Raw genomic sequence first — 20,939 nt, 5'->3', positions numbered from 1 at the left:
ATTATCCGCTTATAAAAAGCGCAGGTTTGTCAAGCACGAAAAAAAAAAAAAAAAAATGCCGTCAAACTCCCAAGTATTGAGCTTCCAAATTTGGTCAATACTGCCCTTATAGCTCTTTTTTTTTTAACATGACTGCTTATTTTTGGTGCATTAAATTCGAACACCTGGTACTTGCAGTTAAAAAAAAAAAAACGTTTTTGTCTCACTGATGAGCACGGAGTTAGTATACATTCCTCGCTGAAATTTATGAATATTTTTCAGCATAAAAATAAAGTGAATTGAAATTTATCACAAATGATACAAATGAAATTTTGGAAAAGAAACACTTTGTTGCAATTTAATAAGTTGTAGGAGAGCAGTATGGTTCACTTTTAAACACTCACTCGCGGAAAATGATCACACTCGCATGACGTGTAGAGAAAAAAATCTGACGTGGCAGAAGAATAACTTCATTTTTGAAATACCTGTTTTACTATATAAACAGCACAAAAATTCGAATTCGATAAAAGTTGCATTAAGTGCAAGTTGTTTTGCGGTTTTATTTGCATTGATTTCATAAATCCTAAATCCACCATGCTATGCTTGAATTTAATTTGTTAACTGAAAACCTTAACATTAATTTAATTTTATTAGCAGTTAATTTTACAATAAACTTTTTCCCACTTAAATCGACACCAAGAGCAGGTACATGGTGGTTAATTAGAGTTAAAGTGCCTCTGGACCTACGTATAACTCGTTCTATTTGATGAAGGTCATTGAAACTTGGTGTTCACGTTATATAAGCTGTGGGGAAAATAATTTGCAAAAGAGAAAAGAATAGTCAACATTTTAACAACCGGGTGAGAAAGGAGCATAACAAGAAAAAAACCACAATCTAAAAGGAAAAAACATTTGATTTGATCACACACACTGATCGAATGGATTTTCCACTTGCTTGGAAAAAGGAATAGTAAGAAAATTTCGAACTGTCACTTATTATTTCAGGTCAACAGTTCGGAATTTCAGGGGTTTCATCAGTTTCCTGTGAAAATCAGGTATCTTTGCAAAAACGTTTCCTAAATTTAAAAAGTTGCAAAAATGTCGACTTCTTACTGTGGAGAGAAATATTTTTCACTACCAATGTCAAACCACACTCAGCGTTTTTATTAAATCTCTCAACTTCTGAGCCCCAAATAAAGGTGAACTGTAGTCTCTGAGGTACAATTTCAGGCTTTAGTTGTTAGGTGTTAGTTTGAAAATCTACATTAGCTTTGGCCATAATTACATAACTTGCAACGTTTGCAAATTTTGCTATCCAAAGCCAGTCTGGCCGTGGTGGCCTGATTGGTAAGGCGTCGGACTCATAACTGAAGGGTCCCGGGTTCGATGGCAGCCGGTCGAAGATCCTCCATGTTTGTTAATAGTGACTAGTGCACGTTAAATATGGCGTGGTCACGTAGTGCTTTAAGTAAATCATTACCTCTATGGGTCCCTCGACATGGATTACTCGGCTTCTGATCGGAGTTAAAAAAAAAAAAAAAAAAAAAAAAAAAACACAGCTATCTTCAGGGCCCTATCCAACCGGTTAAATCAAATAGTCTTAGGTACGGAGGACCCTGGATTGTGATATGTTATCCAAAGTCAGAGGAATTGACGAATTCGGAATGAAATTTGTAGCAAAAATTAATCATCCTTGAAGCAAATGCCCTATGCGAAAATTTGAATTACTTTTGTTTTATACTCATTTTAATAAAGTTCCCATTACGTAAACATTCCAATTTTAAGTAGCGCTTACCCTAAATATCTCGAACCTGGCTTATCTGAATTCAGCTCCTGCTAAAGGGAGCAATTATTTCTGGCAAGATGAATTATCCGGTTCCATTTCAAGCATAATATGTCAACAAATAGTTTCTCTTTACTTCATTTGTCCGTGTATGCGGGAGAGTTGGGAGGAGTGGGATGGGGCAGATGCACTTAAGTGCCGAAACAAAATGTGGAAAAGTATTTCTATCATGTCCAGGAAATTTAGACGCTTTAGACTCTTTCTTGATTCTAATTACGGATTGCAATACTGGACCAAAAATTCAATGCCGGTATTCGGTATTTTCAAAACGTGATACCGGAATACCGGTATTTGAAATTTCTCAGAAAATGCTTAAGAGCAAATTGTTTCGTTGCCACATTGCATAATTTTGGACGAAAATTGTGTTGTTTATGAAAAAGGTATTCTGAAGAAATGTAAAATGAAAAAAAAAAATGTCCTAATGAAAAATCAATAATAGTAGAAACATAATGCATCTATTGAAGTGCTTCTAAGCCCGGAACTCATTTTAGTACTCAACTTTCCTGCAGTTGGAAATACTCTTTCTGAATACACGCAGATCGGTGGTACTATTAACAATGCGCTATACACCCACCTCTAATTGTTTAGAAGTATTTCATTTTCAAATAATTCGGTCTCTTGCGTGTTATTTTTGGATAAATCCTTTTCTGTTCCTGCGTTCTGCTGCCTCCGTTCTCCTGCGTGTTCCTGCGTTTCTTTTGCATTATGTGTATTAATTATATATATTTTTTTAATTTATAGTTGTAATTTATTTCCGAGAGACGATACTTTTACAATATTAAAATCATTTTCTGTTGAGCAGGGTTGTGTTAGCTTTTTATTGTGATGTGCTTTTGTGTTATGTTTTAGAGACTTGTGTTAGCTTTTTATTAGCCCTTTGGTTTGAAATTCACGATAAACAGGACTAATTTTGATCTTGTTAATTTCTCTTATTCGTTTTCGTTTTCTTTTCAAAATTTTTTACAATTATAGTTGTGTAAATATCTAACAATATGTTTTATTGACTATGCCTTATTTCTACGAAACTTTTCGAGGCACTATATAATTTATAAATATTATCTTACCAAGTACAAAGCCAAATAGCGAGATATTACAACAAACCAATACTGGTGACAACAAATTACAATTTGTAATGCTATTGCTAACCAGATAAATTTTTTGTCATCATTTAGTACAGTTGAAACAGATAATTAAAAAATAAATCTTTATAACTGCAATTGTTGGTTGGAATATTTTTCATAGGACAAATGCATTCAAAATTACACTCGAAATTAACTTTCACCAAAGGAAAAGTGAGCGATTCGGAAAAAATGAAAGCATTGTGCACAAAAGCGCACAAAAATTGCGATTTATCTCACCATTTATAGTAATTACAATAAATATAAGTATACATTTAATAAGTTAAATTGAAAATATTTTATATTTATTATTTTCAGGTAATACCGAAAATACCGGTATTTTACCTCAGCAAATATCGGTACTACGAAATCGCAAAAATGCTCGAAATACTGGTATTTCGGTATTCCGGTATTGCAATCCCTAATTCTAATCTGCTACATATACTGGAAATACTAGACATAATTTTTTCCGACATAAATGCCGCTTTGCTATTCCTCTCAGCTCCCTCGTACATTATGTTAATCATGTCGACACTAACCCGGAGAAACATATGACAGTGAAATTAAAAAAAGACAGTTGAATTAAAAAAAAAAAAAAAAACCAAGAAGGAGCTATTAAAAGAGAACAATAAAACGTGTTTCTGGATGCATGAATTATTTGCCATCTTGTCCCCGTCGTCAAAGTATAAGATCTTAAAGTCTGCAAAAATTTTGCAAAAAGTCGCCAAATTTAGCGAGTTCAGTGAGGACATCTTCATACACTAGCAAATGGATGTCCGTTCACATGCAGACGATAATATTGCGCGATGCCCTCTAATTTCTCGCCAAGTCTTTAAATTTGGCGTTTTTTCTTGAAATTTTCAGCAGATTTTGAGATCTTATATCTCGATAACGGAGGCACAAGGGCAAATAATTTTTGCCCTTGCAGCAGCTGTTTAGGGTCGTCGTATAAAAATGTTTAGAGGAACTCACCTTGGAGTAAGGAGAGACTCGTCAAATTTAAATTTACAAAAATTTAAAATTTTAATTCGTGAAATATTTTTGTACAGGTTTAAAATATGTGATACAAATTTTCAAGTAGATAGGACACCTAGAAGTATTTTAAAATTCAAGGAATACAACAATTAAAAAAATATATTTAGTTAAATTACATCCGGAACGGTAAGTCTTACCGAGTTAAACTTTGTTTTATTCGATTCAGAGCACAAAAACCTACTAAACGCGAAAATGACGAATTTTGAGAGTTTATAACTAGTTTGATCATTAGAACGCTTTTTCGTATCATTTTCTTCTTTTTTTATTTCCCAATTCTTCTGGTAGCCCCAAAACTCTAGCTTCAAAACGCAACTATTTCGGGGGACTACCAGCACTGGCTACTACAACCATCTCTTACCCACAACTGATGAGCGTTTACCTTAACATTTGCACTAGTTATCTCCTCATTTAAAATTTTTCGCTTACGTTGTTTTCTGGTGCTTTAATTAACGTTTGCGGATACAAATCAAATGCCTTTCTGAATTGACGAACGAAAAAGTATGCGTTCGGGAAATAACAAAAGTAATATCGCATGCCGTAAAAAATAACCGAAAGCGTGATTATTGACTTAGAAACTCGTAAAGTGCACACCAGCGTAAACTTTCACTTATTTCCGGAGAAGTAATGTGTTTTTACGTAACTTTAAACCCATTTTTCCGTTCTTCCTCTGGTCACTCACGTCTAAAATAATCGCAGTGCAACAAGAAAACTCCACCCAAATATGTTCCAGATTTAACATCACCGCCCGTAAAAAATCCCGAGTGAATTAAAAACATAACTTTGCTACTCCATTACATAAGCAACCCAAGATTAGACAGTTCAACGAGAACATTTTTTGACAATCGAAAAATATCAGTTTTTTTCCGCATTTTTCAGTAAGAGAAATCGAAACCTTTTCTTTAATCTCATTGTCGGTCGACTGACTTTGGAACACAGGAATCTCGATTTGAAAGTGCATTGTGTTTTATGCCCTTTTATTTTCTTTTCCGACTTTCTTCTTTTTTACTTCATTTCACGCTTTAACCTCCTTTTTTTTTTTTTTTTTTCCCAACGTTCCAACAGACCTTGGAACGAATCGCGCGGGCGCGGTTACAGTCGGGTTCTGTGTTGGCAATGCGGAACCGAATGGCGCCTTGGGACAATAAATAAGTAGCTCAGTCTGAGCCAGGAAACGCAAACGGACCAGAGGGGTGGTGTCTTCGGAAGTAGTTCTGACCTTTCGTGGAGCAGAACCATGAAATTGTGCGCGCTTCCTCGAAATGTTCTATAAGTACTCCTCTAGGCACGTGCATTTTTGTCCACTAAATTCGACAACAACTTGGTACAATAAGCAGATAGACCATTTATAATCTGTGATCACCCTTTCTCAAAAAGTAATATGCATCTCATGGATACACATATGGTACTGTCAAGCACGAATATCGAAGGGGAATCTATGGGGACCATGACCAGGGCCCCATTAATATATCAGAGGTCCTGGGTCAAACTTTTTTCTTGTGGGCTCCCCTATCGTTAAGCCTAGCAATTTTAGCCATTGGCTAAAATACTTTTTTTGCCAATTGTGGGCCATTAAAAAGCAGGGGTCCTAGACCATGGTTTAGTTGGCCCAATCAGTAATCAGGCCCTGACCATGACCCCCCCCCCTTAAGTGACTAAAAATTGCCTATTTTTGCCCGAAAATGGCAATTATGACCAAGGGCATCCATATGCAAAATTTTAAGGGGGCTCAGATATTTTCTCCATGATTTAGCAGGATATTTTCCCCATAGAAACCGATTTCAGTACGGATTAGAGTCATTAAAATTTATCATTTTTAATAAATTATTCATTAATTGCTTTAAAAGAAATGTTTTTATGTTTTTGCAAAAAAAAAAAAAATACTAAAAGCAAGAAAATTCTACTTTCAAAGGAAGGGGGGCTTGAGCCCCCCTCTTGCCCCCCATATGGGCGCCCTTGATTATGACCCCTCCTTTCCGGAAATGTCCCGCTGCAAAACTAGAAGTTTGATCCGAGCTTGATCAGGAATGTAACCAGCTCGTTTTCCAACATGGGCAAAAGTAAAATTTGGCATCCCCCGCCCAAATAAAAAGAGAAAATGTTTCTCGATAAATTTGACATCGACACCACGCATTAACTTCAATATCCCACCCCCTCCATTCAATTAAGATAGAAAATGTTTCGGTTCATCCGTGTTGTTGTTGTCATGTGCTAGCTAGGTTGGCAATTTGGGGTGCGCTGCTTCACTTTTCCACCCGTACTGGGTGGTTTGGTGTGAAGTCAGACTTCCACAGCAAACATATGCCATAAAGACCCTTTTATAGGTTAGTGACCATTCACACAAAGAAAGGACAAGGACAAGAGAGGGAAATATCATCTATGCCCGAGCCGTTATTCGAATCTAGAACCTCCTCATCCGCAGCCAGACTACTCTGACCACTAGGTAAGACGGTCGACGGTTCAGCAGTGTTTGAATTAATATAAAATAGTTGAACTTTTACGAAAATTCACCAAAAAAGTTGAGATTAGCTCTTGTTTTCGAGCTGCTGATCCAACTGGGGTAGTGAAATCTCCCTAATATTCTTCCTTTCCCGGTAGATAGAAGAACTTCTCAAGAGACTAACTTTTAAACTTCAAAAAATCTCACTTCATAAAACACATATGTACTGCAAGAAATTTAAACCTAGAAGAGAGAAGTGCCCAAAAGGAGCCTCTAGTTTACCAACCCCTTTCTGCTTCTACCCATTCCCATTCTGCTGGGAATAATGAAGACCTTCATGAAAGCTATGGAAATAGATGGTTTTCTTAAACCTCAGAGGGGAAATTCATGAAAAATATTGAAGCGAAGGTTTTGAAGAGAATTTATTATGGCCCTTCAAATACGCAAAATTTGGAAGATAACTGTTTTTTGATCAAAGTCAGATTTTGGAAGCTTTTCAGGGTGTGGTATAAGTATTTCTAAGCAACAGGAGAAGACGAGGACTAAAAACAGTTGTTCAAAAAATCCCTTCAGAAGTTTTATGACCATTGATGCAATACATGGATGTCTCACTTGCCAAATCGATTGACTCCATAAAAGAAAAAGTCGAGAAAAATGGTGAAGAAAATAGTACTATCCATAGGAGTGAATAGGCCCTCGTGTTACATTTTCTGCCATCACATGGTCAGAAACATACTGGACCAAAACTTTAATATAAATTCACTTGTTAAGCATTGATAAAGCACTATAAAAGTAGGAATGAGATTTTTTTTAAAAAAATGGACTTAATCGATTTGGCAAGTGAGGCATCCACATGTCTCTGAAACTCCATTTCCTCTTCTTCCTCGATGGTATTTTGCCTAAAAACTGGAGTTGTGAGCGATGAACATGGGGAAAGGTTTCGTCAAGATATCTCTGCTATGAAACTATGGAACGCAGACGCAGATAATATTAGTCACTGAGCTAAGTTAATATTCGCTAAGTACTGCAGAACTATTGATTGATGATACTCTTTGACCTATGAGAAGCAATCGAAAATGTAGTATTTACAGCAGTAGGCTTACAACAATCGCTGCTTTCTGAAACATTATCATTGTTTAATGAAACAGGAGCTATTAAATTACATTTATTGCACAGTTTTTTTCCCTTTTTAACTTTGCCTTCAAATCAATGAATGATGGGCATTTGTGAATCTTGAAAGCAATATGCCAATAAAAAGAAGTAAATAAACAAAATAAAATTACCTATTGTTTTTTTTCTTGATTCCAAATTACCAAGAACTGACAACTTAAAACCAGGAGGCAGACTTTTTTTTTTTCCTGTGAATCATTTTTGAAATTGAAGTCAATTAAAGAACCTAGAAGAAATGGGGCTGCTCGCAGCATGTTTTAGAAACGCTTAACGAATTAAAGCCTTCCTGTCAGGGGCGTGCACAGAAATTTTAGGCCTCGTCACAAATGACTTTTTCGCCTCCCCCCCTCCATATTGTTTGCCCCAATATTTCACTTCTAGTTTTAAAAATAATGGATTTCCTTATGGCTCGGGCCCGGGCCAGCAAGCGTCCCTTCTCTCATCCCCCCCCCCGTGCACGCCCCTGCTTCCTAGAATTTAAGCTATCCCGCAATAAGTTTTATTTGAAACTTTAATTTTACCACATACCCTTTGCTTCTCGAAATCTCAATCTCAGGAAAATTTTGAGAAGGAAGTGTTCGATGACTCTCCATCTGAAATTGCTAAAAACGGAGTTTTAAGCTATCGGTGATAATTAAGGGAAAGAAAGGGCGAGAGTAGGGTACTTTCTCGGATTTTTTTTCGAATTGGAATTTAAAAAACGCAATTTTCGGCATTTTTCGGGCACGTAAGGGGAGAGTAGGGATTCAGTAATCTCCCAACAACGCTGTCTTTATTATTACCGCTAGTACCGCTCCCCCGCAGTTTTTTCAAATGAAAATGCTGCAGACGAATTGTAGGCTATCTTTGATGTTAGCAGTGATGTTCCCATAGGGCAGCGGTTCCCAACCGGTGGTTCACGAACTCCCTGGGGTTCGCGAAAGGTTTTCATAGGGTGCGTGAAAAAAAATAATAATATTGTAATAGCGGAGTTTTAACATGCCTGTTTCTGATGAAATCTTATGTTCAAGTGGTTTCAAGCAAATTTGTTGCCTTTTTTCTTCTTTGCCTTTTTTATTTTGCTCGCACATTCTATACTCTTAGCATGAAAACATTACTTGGTGAAAGCATTGCATGGAGCATATGCGAGCGATGTTTAGTTCCAAATTAGTCCCAATTAGTCAAATATTTCGATGTTTAGTTCCTTTACCATTTGAGTCCGACGAAGAGCTATCACTCTTCTCTTGTGTTGAGTCAAAAATGCATAGAATTGAGATCGCACTGTTAATTGTTGCTTTAATTTTCACACTACATAGAGTACAATTTAACTTCGAGCATTATTGTCGAAAAAGAAAAAAAATGGCTATCAACCCAAAAATACCACAGTAAGCATGAAAAAATAATTATTTTAGAAAATTTTCGTAGGTGAAAGTTTGACAGTGTGAGGTTTACGCAGTAAAAAAAAAAAAAAAAAAAAAAAAAAAATCAACGGAATTTAACCACGCTACTTAATTTGCGCTATATCGTCGCTTCAGAGCAATAGTAAGATATCTTAGTGTTATTTCTGGGATTTGATATCTTAATGTTACTCTGAGGCGATGGTATGTAAATAAGGAATAAATGAAATTTGTGTACAAAATTTCTTTTGTAGTAAGGGAGCTTAAAAATATTTATTTCGTTAAGAATTACTTTTTGTGTAAAAATTAGAGTAAATGCGCGCATTGAAAAATAGACGAATCTATTATTTTCTAATATACGTATTTTACCCTGCACTTATAGCATAATTACAAGAAAATTCTTCAGCAATTAAACGATTAATGTGCGCAGTATATCCTTATCAAACAGCTAGGCTCATAATCGTTTTCAAGAAGACTTAAACTTAGAGATCTTTTTCATTTTATTGGAAGAAAAAAGTTCATTTAGTTAATCTGAGACAGTTCCCTGAAAGGTATTTCAAAGATCATTCTTTAATTGACTTCTGATTTAGTGATAGAGAAAAATGTACCCTTGTGTCAAAATTTCAACCAAATTTTGAGCCTCTTTGTTCCACAAATATCACATTTTCAAATTTTTTTCAAAGTTGATAGAAGCTCAACACATAATTACAACACATAATAATAATTAGTGTTTATTTTTGGGTGAATTTGTTTTGCATTCATTTTTAGCGATCATTTTAGTTCGTAGCAATATTTATAATTCTATGTTTTGAAATTATGTTTTCGTTCTTGTTATAAACTATAGACCAGCATCAAACTAAACAAAATCTCCCAAATTTTATTTTCTATGCGTGTGTCTGTGTGCACGAGCGCGTTTTTTTTTTTTTTTTTTTGCTTCTTACTTATTACCACTCAAGGGGTTCACCAACTTCTTTCGGAGTTTGGAAGGGGTTCGCAAGGGGGAAAAGGTTTGGAACCGCTGCCATAGGGTATACTCCACATACGCCGTGTTCTCTCAAACATTTTTTAGACACATAAGCGTTTTCCCTCAAGCTTCAAAAAGTTTTGAATTATGGCATATTATGTGCATGATCGCATACACACATTGTGTTTAATGGATTACTGGGAGTATGCTAGGGTGGTTCAAAATTACATGTGAAAAAAAAAAGTTTCTCCTAGATAACTGGGAACCCTTCATTATTTTTAGACTTGTGGATAGTAATATACTGGAAGAATTTTAGCTTCCTATTTTAACTGAAAGAGGGTGCTCAACCCCCTCCTCCAAACTTCATAAGTATGGGAAGGGGGTAAAAAATGCATAGAACTGAAAAAACATTGCTACGTATTATAATATACACTAGTAATATGCGTATACATTGCAATAAAACAATTATTTACAAAAAAAACAAACAAAAAGCTGGAAAAATTAAATATTTCTAAATTTGTGGCATCTTCTATGCTACTGCTAATTTTAAATGAAGGGATCATTGAGCACCGTCTTAAAATTTGAGTAAGAAGCTAAAACTTTTACAGCATAATACTATTAGTAAGTCTAGAAAAAATAGCGGGTGTCTGGACTCTAGCTGAAAAAAGTTTTTTTTAATCACCCTAGAGTATACCCTCAGAAAAACTAATGGGAACATCACTGGACGTTAGGATAAAGAGTAGAGGACTCTTAAAGCTTTCTGTGACGACATTTCAAGAAGGTCACAGAGCAAAATTTTCCAGCGCTGACCGCCCCTATCGCTTAAAATATGCCCTCAGCATCCTCCCATAACCCACCAGGCGGCGGTATTGTCATTCGGAACGTTGAGAAGAAACACTGATGTAGATCATTTATTTGGAAATAGGAATACAAAAATGTCAAGCGGTGTCCTCTGAAGATTTTTTAGTACGAAATTTGGAATCTCTGTTCTAATTCTATCAGTTTTTCTTCATTTCTATCTTTAAGTTATTTCTTTACCACTGGTTAAAAAAATGAGAAAAATAATGTTGATATTTTTTTAATGCTGTTTAGTGTCCTGAATTACGCATTAAAAATTATTATTTAGAAAGATACCCAGTATTTTTCGCTCGACTTAAACGAAATGTAGTGTCGCCATCTAGGGGTGATACATCAAGTTGTAAACTCAAAATTACTGCGCGGTAAAAAAAAAATAAACAAAACACCGATAAAAATGCTTTTTGACAAAATTATTGCTGATTATCAGAGGTGGATTAGTTTTAGGGGGCCACTTTGAGAAGAGCAGAACTACGCAAACTATTTTTCATGAGCCTTTTCGCAGACTCTATTGTGACGTGGCGTGGGGGGGGGGGGGGAGTCAATCACAAATCAGGGACTGATCCATGAATAGGCTAACTAGGCCGAGGTCTAGGATCCCCTAGTAGCCAAAACTGCTTTAGACTATGGTTACATTTGTAAGGTCTGACTGCAAGGAGCCCCAGAAAACGCGTTTGGATTAGGGCCCGCTATATCTCTTAATCGAGCTCTGATCGCAATTGCGACATATGATGTGACATGGTAAATATGACCCTCTGAATCCAAATATGATCCCCATTCCCCTCCATCACGGACCATTTTTTTAATTTAGCGCTGCCTATATGCCTCCATCTTTTTTCAGTTTTCGACAGCTTCCGATAGCCATTATTTGAAGGACAAATGATGGGCGATGGAGCGATCGCCCCTCTCTTGAGGGACTCACCATTGGCAAATTTTCGATATTTAAATTCAAAAAACATACTTTTAGGCGATCTTTGATACTGTTAAAGTTAAAGGAAGAGAAATTTGGGGCTCTACCCGGAAATGTTTCAGCTTTGAAGTCCTAAGGATTTGTGATAAGCATTTGATAACCAGGATACGTTGTAAAGGGCCGACGTGTAAAAAAATTCAATCGCCTCTCCCTTGAAAATTTTCTGGATCCCCCTTTGCATTATTTTTATTTGGAATTTGGGTTAGGATTACATTAACCGCTAGCAATTTTCTGAAGGGCTAGAGAAGTGAAAAATTTCAAAAACACTTACTTTTCTAACAAGAAGGGTCACTAAAGGGGGCATTCCCCTCTAACGAATTTTAAAAGTCGTCGAAGCGATCTTGTTTTCTAGATTTCCCCCTTAATGTTTAAATTTATTTTTCGGTGCAAAAGCAGAGAATTGCCCTCACTCTTATGAGCGATATGTCCAAAAAGATTTTCGTGTCGTGATGAACTTTCCATGTTATTTATATTAATTACCCATATATATAGATGTTAAATTCAGTTGTAAGTAAAAGTGAAAATGAAATTAATTATGCTTTTAATATACAGTCAACTCTCGATAACTCGAAGTTCCAAGGGACCGGCTACAACGGTCGAGTTATGGGAAGTTTTTTCAACAGTCTCAAGAGTTTGGGACCCAATGAAAAATTTGAGATAAAGGAATATTCGAGTTATAAGCTTCTAGTTGTTGAGATCCGTCTGTATATGCATTAATGTAAATGCATCAATATGTGTTTATATTTCTGGGGATGTTCCGCCCCCATTGTTTATCACTTCTTGATATTGTTTACCATTTCTATCTTTCTAGTATCTAAGAACAACCGTAAATGATTTTGATTTCAATGGGATTTTATGCCTTTCTTAAAAACCCATTTGCAATGGGTTTTATTTTATTTGTATTAGTTTGGAAATAAGCTTACGAAAAGGGGTGAAAAACATCTATTTTTTAGATGAACCATCAGGTAGTAACTTCCTTCCTTTCAATTCCAAAAAAAAAAAAAAACCCCAACAAAATGCTATATTGTCATTGGTTATCGATGTTCATTCATTGCGCTACGGCACTTTGTTTGATCTTTCTCTTCTTTTCAAACTTCTTCCTGGTGGTGGGGGGGGGGGGGGGGGAGCTGAAGCAAAGGGTTTATATTGTAGTCAATGCAAATTTTATCTGAAAACAACAAAAATCACCCCCACTGATATGTAAAAATACTAATTTTTCAAAACTAACGGGCAATTGACTCCCCTAATTGACAGGCTTGCCCAGAACCGCTTCTTCTATTTTCTTATAAAAGTTCTTCTATTGTCTTAAAATTTATGACTTACATCAGTTTAAAAGTTTTTACTATAATGCGCAAAATACTAGTTTTGTGTGATGTAATGTTTTTTTGGAAGTGAAATTATTTTTCAATGGCGTCAATGGTCTGTCTATTCTACCTTAAACCTTACAACCTTGGATTTAAAACACAGAAACAAACACATATTTTTTAGCATGTATATTTATTAGTTTCTTTTTTCATTGGCACTGTTTCATGTGAGAAACTTGAATTCAAAAAAATAGTCATATGTCAATTTCATTTTTTTTCTTAATCACAATTAGATTGTTTAACATGCCTCAACAGCTTCTTGACTTTTATATCTTCTGCTTCTTCGAGAAGTTTATGAACTTTGGATTCTGTGTCCTCTGTCATATACCTATCTCTAGAAAGAATCCATAAGTTTTCTGAAAAGAAAAAAAATATCGTTTAATAATACTATTTTATAGACCAAGCGTTTATTTATTTACCTTTTATGTTTAAGAGATTGCTTATTACTCTGTTTCACAAAATTAAATTAATTTAATAAGTTACATAAATGAAAATTTTCTCCATGTTTAAAATATTGTCCCCAACTAATTGTTTTTAAGGTTGCTTATTAATTTCAAAACTTTTGAAAGTGGAGAATGCGTGATTATTTAATATTCACAGGATATAGAGTGAATACAAACTTCAATAATAATGCAGTATTCAAGTTTTGAAGGGTTTCTTTCATTGATCCTCTTTGTTTTTTGAAACCTATTTGATGAAACTAAAAATGCTTTATATACGTCTGTTATAACAGTTTTAAGAATTTCAAAGATTATTTTTTGAACTTTTCTTTTTCCAATTAATTATCTTTTTATAAAAAGAAAAAAAAACTAATTTGCACACATTTGTATTTATATTCAAATAGGTTTATCTACCTTCAATTTAAGTAAAGTGGTAACTTTTAAGGGTTTAGCAAATATATACTTTCATCTTTTGAAAGTTCATTTTTAACTAATTTCGATAACTTTTTTTTAAGTTCCTAGTTTATGAAATTTTCAGTTGAAACTGTTATTAATCTTCACTTATAACGTTTAAGATATTTTTCTTTCACCGATTATATATTTTTACGACATATGACCAAAGAAGAAGCTGTTTCTGGATTCTTTTATCATCATTATTATTATTATTATTATTATTATTATTATTATTATTATTATTATTATTTTATGTCCCGATAAGTGCATCGTTAAACTAGTGAAATCGCTTGCTATCTTGCAATCATCAATCATATCTTGCAAGGGCTGATCGCTCTAAAATAAAAATAGAAATAGAAAATCCTTACACCAAATATCGTAATCGTAAAAAGAAATCCTTTACAAAAACCATCGACATTCAACCACATAAAAAGTGATTTTGGCATGCAATTATGTTACTTTTCTAACTTATCTTTGTAAAGCTTAGTTTCACGCTCTGCTTATGTGTTCCATATTTTTTTTTTTTTAATGCTATTTCATCTTTCTTAAAAGCATGCAAATAACCAAATAGCTAAAACATTTTAAATAATCGAAATAATTTATTTTAAAAAAAAATATGAATTTCCTTATTTAAAAGTACAAAACTTTTTTATTTTTTAAATTCAAAATACGAACCTTGACAAAAGAAGGTTCAAATTTTCCCCAAGCGCCACGGAACTTAAAATACGCGTTGTGATTACTGAAAATGCTTTCCTCTTGTAGTATATCACTGTATTTTTCTGTTTTATTCTACGGCAAAATCACTTCAATAGGCACTTGCGCAGTCTTCTGTTTTTATCAAGATACTCTTCTTTTTGAGAAATGTGATTCTACAAAAGAACATCTCTATTTTGTAGTTTTATATAGTTTTGAATAAACTACAGTTAGCTCTCTGTTTAACTACTTTCAATAAAAAATCGTCCTCAAGTAGAATGCATCCTTAAATAGAATGCTTTTAAAGCTACAGTGGAGCATCCGGGACCGTGAAAAATTGACTTTAAATAGCGAAAGTCGTTAAATAGAGCGTCGTTCAAAAAAGAGCCAACTGTATTATCTCGAAATATATATTCTATTGCTCGTTGCATGTGATTGTACAGGGTGACAAGAAATAACTTAGACAAACATGATGCATCATAACTTTAATGCTAATGAAAATATTACGACCAAACTTCAAAATAAATATGAATACATTATTTTGTCTAATATATTTACAAATTTTCAAAGTGGTTACCTTTAGTCTTAATACAGAGCTTTAAACTTCTCACAAAATTTTTGGCTATGGACCGCAACTCACTAACAATATTTTATCCCATGCCTTGCATAAGGGTTTCTCAAGGGACGCCAAAGTTTTATGAGGTTTAGCACACATCCTAGACTCCAAGACCTTCTTGCATTGTGGAACGGCGTCAACGACCCCAATCTAATAGTTTGGGGTGGGATATGTGCTAGTGGGAAAATATCACTTCTTTTTGTTGATCATGGAATAAAGATTAAATAAGAAACATACCGTAAATGCATTTGTGATGGTGATGGTGTCTTACCTTGATCACAAAAGTTCTTTGGAAACAAAGGAGGGCTTTTCAACAGGATTCCTAAAGGATTCCTGAGCTAAAGGCACGCAAGTTTGGTAAACATTTTCCGGACTTCATTGGAACTCGTATTTTCCAGATTTGAACCCGATGGATTATTCTGTTTGTTCCAGCGTGAAGACAAGGGTCTGTTATGAACGTCATAAAACTTTGGCATCTCTAAAGATATCCTTATGCAAGGCATGCGATAAAATATCGGTAAGTTAGTTGCAGCCCATAGCCGAAAATTTTGTTACACGTTTAAAGTTCTGTATTAAGACAAAAGGTATCCACTTTGAAAATTTGTAAATATATTAGACGAAATAATAAATTCACGTATATTTTGAAGTTTAATCGCGATATTTTCATTAGCATTAAAGTTATGATGTACCATGTGAGTCTAAGTTATTTGTTGTCACCCTGAATTTATTGAATCGAATTATGAATGGCTTTCTGGCAACCATTGAAAAATCACGATATCATTCCATCTTAAATTGAAGTGCTAACATCGCACCGAAGTATTAGAAATCAGAAGAGAGAGACTAGACAAGCGAGCTATAATTCATCTTCAAAAAGCATTATTCATTGTTAACAATGGTTTATTGTCAAAGCATTAATAGCCCGAATAGGATCTAATTGATTCCAGAACAAATTGTGTTCCGTTATTATTGAGGGTAATTGGGTGCTCTCGAAATTCTCTTCTCTTTTAACAGAAAGCCATCCTTAGAATTCTTCGGATTTTCTTTTTCCTTAATTGTTGCGGTTAGTGAAGTTTATAGCGAATTTCGGGGAAAGTACTGTTTTTAGTCAGTTCGGGGAAACCATTGAAGAGAAATTAGGTCACTGAAATAAAACGATTTTTTCGTGGGAAAATGACATGTTGTGGATAATTTCTTATAACTTAAAGCGATGGATGGAAAAGTATTTTATTGTGTTGAAGATAAGAATAATACATAAAACATTCTCACCAGTTCTCATGTGGCGGAAGGTAAGCCATACGTGATTGCAGGACCACACAAGTGCATAGTTGTCGTAATCAGTGGAAAGAACCCAATATTGTCCATGCAAAGATACTGCAATTAATCATTTTGGGTAAAAGAGAGTGAAAGGAATAAGAAATATGAAAAGCACAAGCATCATTCATCTATTTGGGATAAATGTTATTTTATCGAACAACTAAAATAAGCAAAGGATTTAGCAGGGCTGTAGTTGGTGTGTGTGTGTGTGAGGAGGGCGGGGGGGGGGGGTCTCTGCCTGCGAAATGCTTAGTTGTGTCATGAAAATTACTTTCAAACTACTTTTGTCTTTCTTTTTTTTTTTGGTAAGTTCCCCCAAGCATTTTTTTTTTTCTCACTGCAGCATTGGGTGCTAGAACTCCTAGTAGGCGCTGCTGTACGGCATGATTTAGAAAAAAATAATTTATAAGCGCCTACATAGGTTTGAACTTTGTACCTATTTTGCTCAAATTTTCATAACTGTTCACTTACATCCCTTTGCTTCTTAGTGCGTCAGGCGTTACAGAAAACGAAATATTAAACATGACATTGTTTTTGCGCATTTCAAATATGCAAAATAAGGTTAAAACTATAGGAGCGAATTATATAGAAATCTGGTCTCCTCAGTTTTAGCTTGTTTCTTTTCGGAAGATCATTTAAACCTCAAGTTACACATTTTTGTAGATTCTCTTTCTTTTGCATTTGATTTATTGATAAAGGCTTTTTAGCCTTTTTTTTTTTTTTTAAATTTTGCATTAAGAGGATCGGAAAGTAATGTCGCCTTTTTTAAACAGATACATTTTTCACACTCGAAACCCCCTTTGCGGTGCCCCTGATAGTTTTTTTTTCTTTCATAGGCGACATTTTCAGTTTTCAATGTTACATACTTTCAGCTAATAATGTACCAATGGGTAAAAAAAATACATAAAACTTGATGATTGCGGGATCAAAATAAAAAAAAGAGTTAAATATGAGTTTTAAATGATTGTTTTACCTAAATTTTCTTTATATGTGCAAACCTTTATAAACACCCTGTGCACATTGTTCGCTTTAGTGCAGTTGCTCTCAACCATCCAGGTTCTGCGCGTCCCTTTGAACACTGACCTGAGCCGCCCCCCCCCCCCATACATAGTTGATACAAGCAGTTCATTTGGAAAATGGAGCTGATTAGGACAGCTGAAACTACTTAATAAGTAAAAATCGAGATATTTTTACACACTGATTTTAACACTACTGCACAAAACGTGATTCTGAACATGTACGTATAAAATCCAAGGTACAAAGAAAATAATACAGTTTCTTTTTGAGATAATTTTGAATTTTGGTTAAAAATTAGTCACTTTTACAACACTAATGAGAGGGCTGACACTATTAATATTCTCAAGTGACAACAAAATTGAATAAATCATTGTTCTTGTTTTTATTTTCATTTTACCTGATACACCCTCACGCCCCCCCCCCCAAATTCTATGCCCTCTGGAGGGGGGGGGGGGGAAGGGCCACAGGTTCAGAACCGCTGCTTTAGTGGATCCTTATTTGGTGCAGAGTTACATTTATTGCCTTGAAAATATTTTAGATTGAGATCACAGTTTTCCCCCATAACTAGCTTTTATTCATCTTAACCTTGTGCGTAGTATGAATACATGTATCTGTCCCACTTACTTACATCGTCCATGAAAACATATTTACTGAATATATGCTCCGATTACAGGGTACGCCATACATTAGAATCTCATTACAGAATAATTAAAGAACGCGTCGGAAGGAAAAGTCGAAATGAAATTGTTCCTTGGCGTTTCCTCTAATGTGCCTTTCTAAGAAATATGATATAATTATTCGGATTTGATCCGCCACTTGAGATTTCAAAATTAAGGAGTGGAGTGGTTCTGCTGCTGTAAGTATTTTTTTAAATTCTCACAATTTTGAATTGCTGTTTAAACTGTAACTATTACATGAGTGGAATTCATAAACTATTGCTTAATCATCAGAACATCATAATTTTTGATTGTTTGTTTTTGTTTTTCAAAATTAAGGAGTGGAGTGGTTCTGCTGCTGCAAGTAGTATACATATAGTTTTAAAACACTTGAAATTTTGAATTGCTGCTTAAACTGACTGCCACAAATGAGTGTAATTTACAAGTTCTTACTTAATTATCAAAACATAATTTTCAATTGTTTGTTTTTGTATTTCAAGTTTAAGAAGTAGAGTGGTTTTGCTGCTGTACAAATTAAATATATTTTTAAAATACTCGCAATTTTGAATTGCTGTTTGAACTGTGACTACCAGAAATGAGTAAAATTCATAAACTGTTGCTTAATTATCACAACATCATAGTTTTCGATTGTGTGTTTTTGTGTTTCAAAAGTTAAGAGTAGAGTGGTTTTGCTGCTGTAAGAATTATATGTACTTTTTAAATGTTCGAAATTTTAAATTACTGTTTAAACTGTGGCTTTCACAAACGAGTGGAATTCATTAACTGTTGCTTAATTATCAGAACAACGTAATTTTCGATTGTTTGTTTTTGTATTGCAAATTTAAGGAGTGGAGCAACTCTGCTTCTGTAAGTAATGCATATATTTTTAAAACATTCCCAATTTTGAATTGCGGTTTAATCTGTGACTATCACAAATTAGTGTAATTCATAAACTGTTGCTAAATTATCAGAACAATGTAATTTTCGATGGTTCTTGTATTTAAAAGTTTAGGAGTTGAGTAGCTCTGCTGCTGTAAATAGAGAATATTTTTAAAAAAATACTCGCAAGTTTGAAATGCTATTTAAAATGCGACTAGGGCTTAACTTACATAGCAGGTGGTGATGGCAGTTGAGGTCCTGTACTTCTTTTCAACTTCATGCAAATTTTAACATTTTGAACGAAATTCGTTGTTTTGAATCGTGAGAATAAGTTATGTTAGCTATATGGAGCTTATGCACTTCTTTTGGTAGAAATCCAGCCCTGACTGTGACTATCACAATTGAGCACAATTAATCAATAGTTGCTTAATTACTAGGAGAACATAACTTTCAATTGCTTTTTTTTTGTGTAAAGCGAAGATATAATGACCGCTTCAGTGTATTTTAGTTTTGATTGTGTTTGTCAACTGAATTTCGCATACCCCGAGAAATAATATTGATTTTTCTAAAGAAGTACACAGTGGTTTTTTTCATACAGATTTTTAATACAGATAATATATTTTTTAAATTTTAAATACGAATGAAAACCCCCTGAAAATTATTTAAAATAAATCAATTTAAAATAAAATCCATATCTAATGCTTTACTTGTTTTTTAAATAACTTGAGATTTTTTAAAAAATAATTCGTGGATACTTGATCATTCCTCGCTTTGATTGGAATAGTTTTGTAATCTTGACTTTACTTCAGATTTCTTTTTTTATTAACATAACAACCTATTTTTTTACAAAATTGTATAAAGAAAACTGCACGCGAGAAAATCCTGCTGTTGTAAGCATTATGAACTATTTAATAACGATTTAACATGTTAATCTTTCAAAAATATTACACTAGTCTAGAAATCATATACTTATTTTATTTCATACTTTTTTGTGCAAATTAGGCATAAAGAACTACTCTTTATATTAAAAAAAAAAAAAAAAAAAAATACGTTTCATCTTTTTTATTTGAAGTGCATTTTTAGTGAAACTTTTTTAAAATTTAAAACTTATATATCTGTTACGTATCATTTTTTGAGAGAAAATATTCACTTTTGCGCTAAAACGCAAATATTTTATGCTCTTTTGCAAAACGCCTTTTTTGATGACGGTAAGGAAAGGAATGGGGTTCGAATCTCCCTCTCGGAAACTTTTCAGAATGGAAGTTACAAAAAGGCAATTTTATTCTGTCTTCTATGATGTTAGGGGAAAGGAGGTGTGAAGTATTCCAACGGAAATACTACGAAATTTTATGTTTTAAAACGCAATTTTAGAATACCCATTTCAACGGAAAATTAAAGAAATAGGTTCAAGGTCTTCCTTGGCTAAATCTCTACACTTAAGTGCTGTAGAAGCCCCTCTCCCCCCTCCAAAGCATAGGTTAAAAATTCAACCGCCTCCTTTTGAAACATTTCTGGATCCGCCCTTGATCTAAGAAAATGTGTAGCAATTATTAGAAGAAAAATAAACGTTCATTAAAGATTATTCTGAGAAAAAGGGCCACTTTAGCATTACACAAAGTATAAAATTTCAGATAGATCACGAATTATTGTTGAGAAATATTCAAAGTAGTTTGCTAATAATCTTAACATAATGCAGTCCTTAAGAAGCAGGGTCGTATACATAGTTGGATTAACGACGCCAGCAGCAATTGTAAGAAGTG

General features: G+C 34.2%; 2 protein-coding genes across 3 annotated transcripts in view; one reads left to right on the top strand and one right to left on the bottom strand.

Moving 5' to 3' along the window:
• Nucleotides 1-13,243: 13,243 nt before the first annotated feature.
• Nucleotides 13,244-20,939, bottom strand: part of LOC129216225 (apolipoprotein D-like) — a 37,872-nt gene continuing 30,176 nt past the window's right edge. For both annotated transcript variants that reach the window (XM_054850423.1, XM_054850422.1), the window contains exons 5-6: nt 16,580-16,684; nt 13,244-13,467 (exon numbers count right to left, since the gene is read on the bottom strand). In XM_054850423.1, the coding sequence (XP_054706398.1) occupies nt 13,331-13,467; nt 16,580-16,684 (242 nt within the window). In that variant the 3' untranslated portion in view covers nt 13,244-13,330. The remainder of the gene's footprint in view (nt 13,468-16,579; nt 16,685-20,939) is intronic.
• LOC129216224 (elongation of very long chain fatty acids protein 1-like) overlaps nt 18,627-20,939 on the top strand; it is a 49,776-nt gene continuing 47,463 nt past the window's right edge. Inside the window, 1 exon segment of the mRNA XM_054850421.1 lies at nt 18,627-18,660. The gene's annotated coding sequence lies outside the window, so the exon portion shown is untranslated.

The sequence above is a fragment of the Uloborus diversus genome, chromosome 2 (genome assembly GCF_026930045.1).
Source record: "Uloborus diversus isolate 005 chromosome 2, Udiv.v.3.1, whole genome shotgun sequence".
Classification (NCBI taxonomy): Eukaryota; Metazoa; Arthropoda; class Arachnida; order Araneae; family Uloboridae; genus Uloborus; species Uloborus diversus.
The sequence above is the reverse complement of the archived record's forward strand: the minus strand, read 5'-3'. Positions and strand labels throughout refer to the sequence as shown.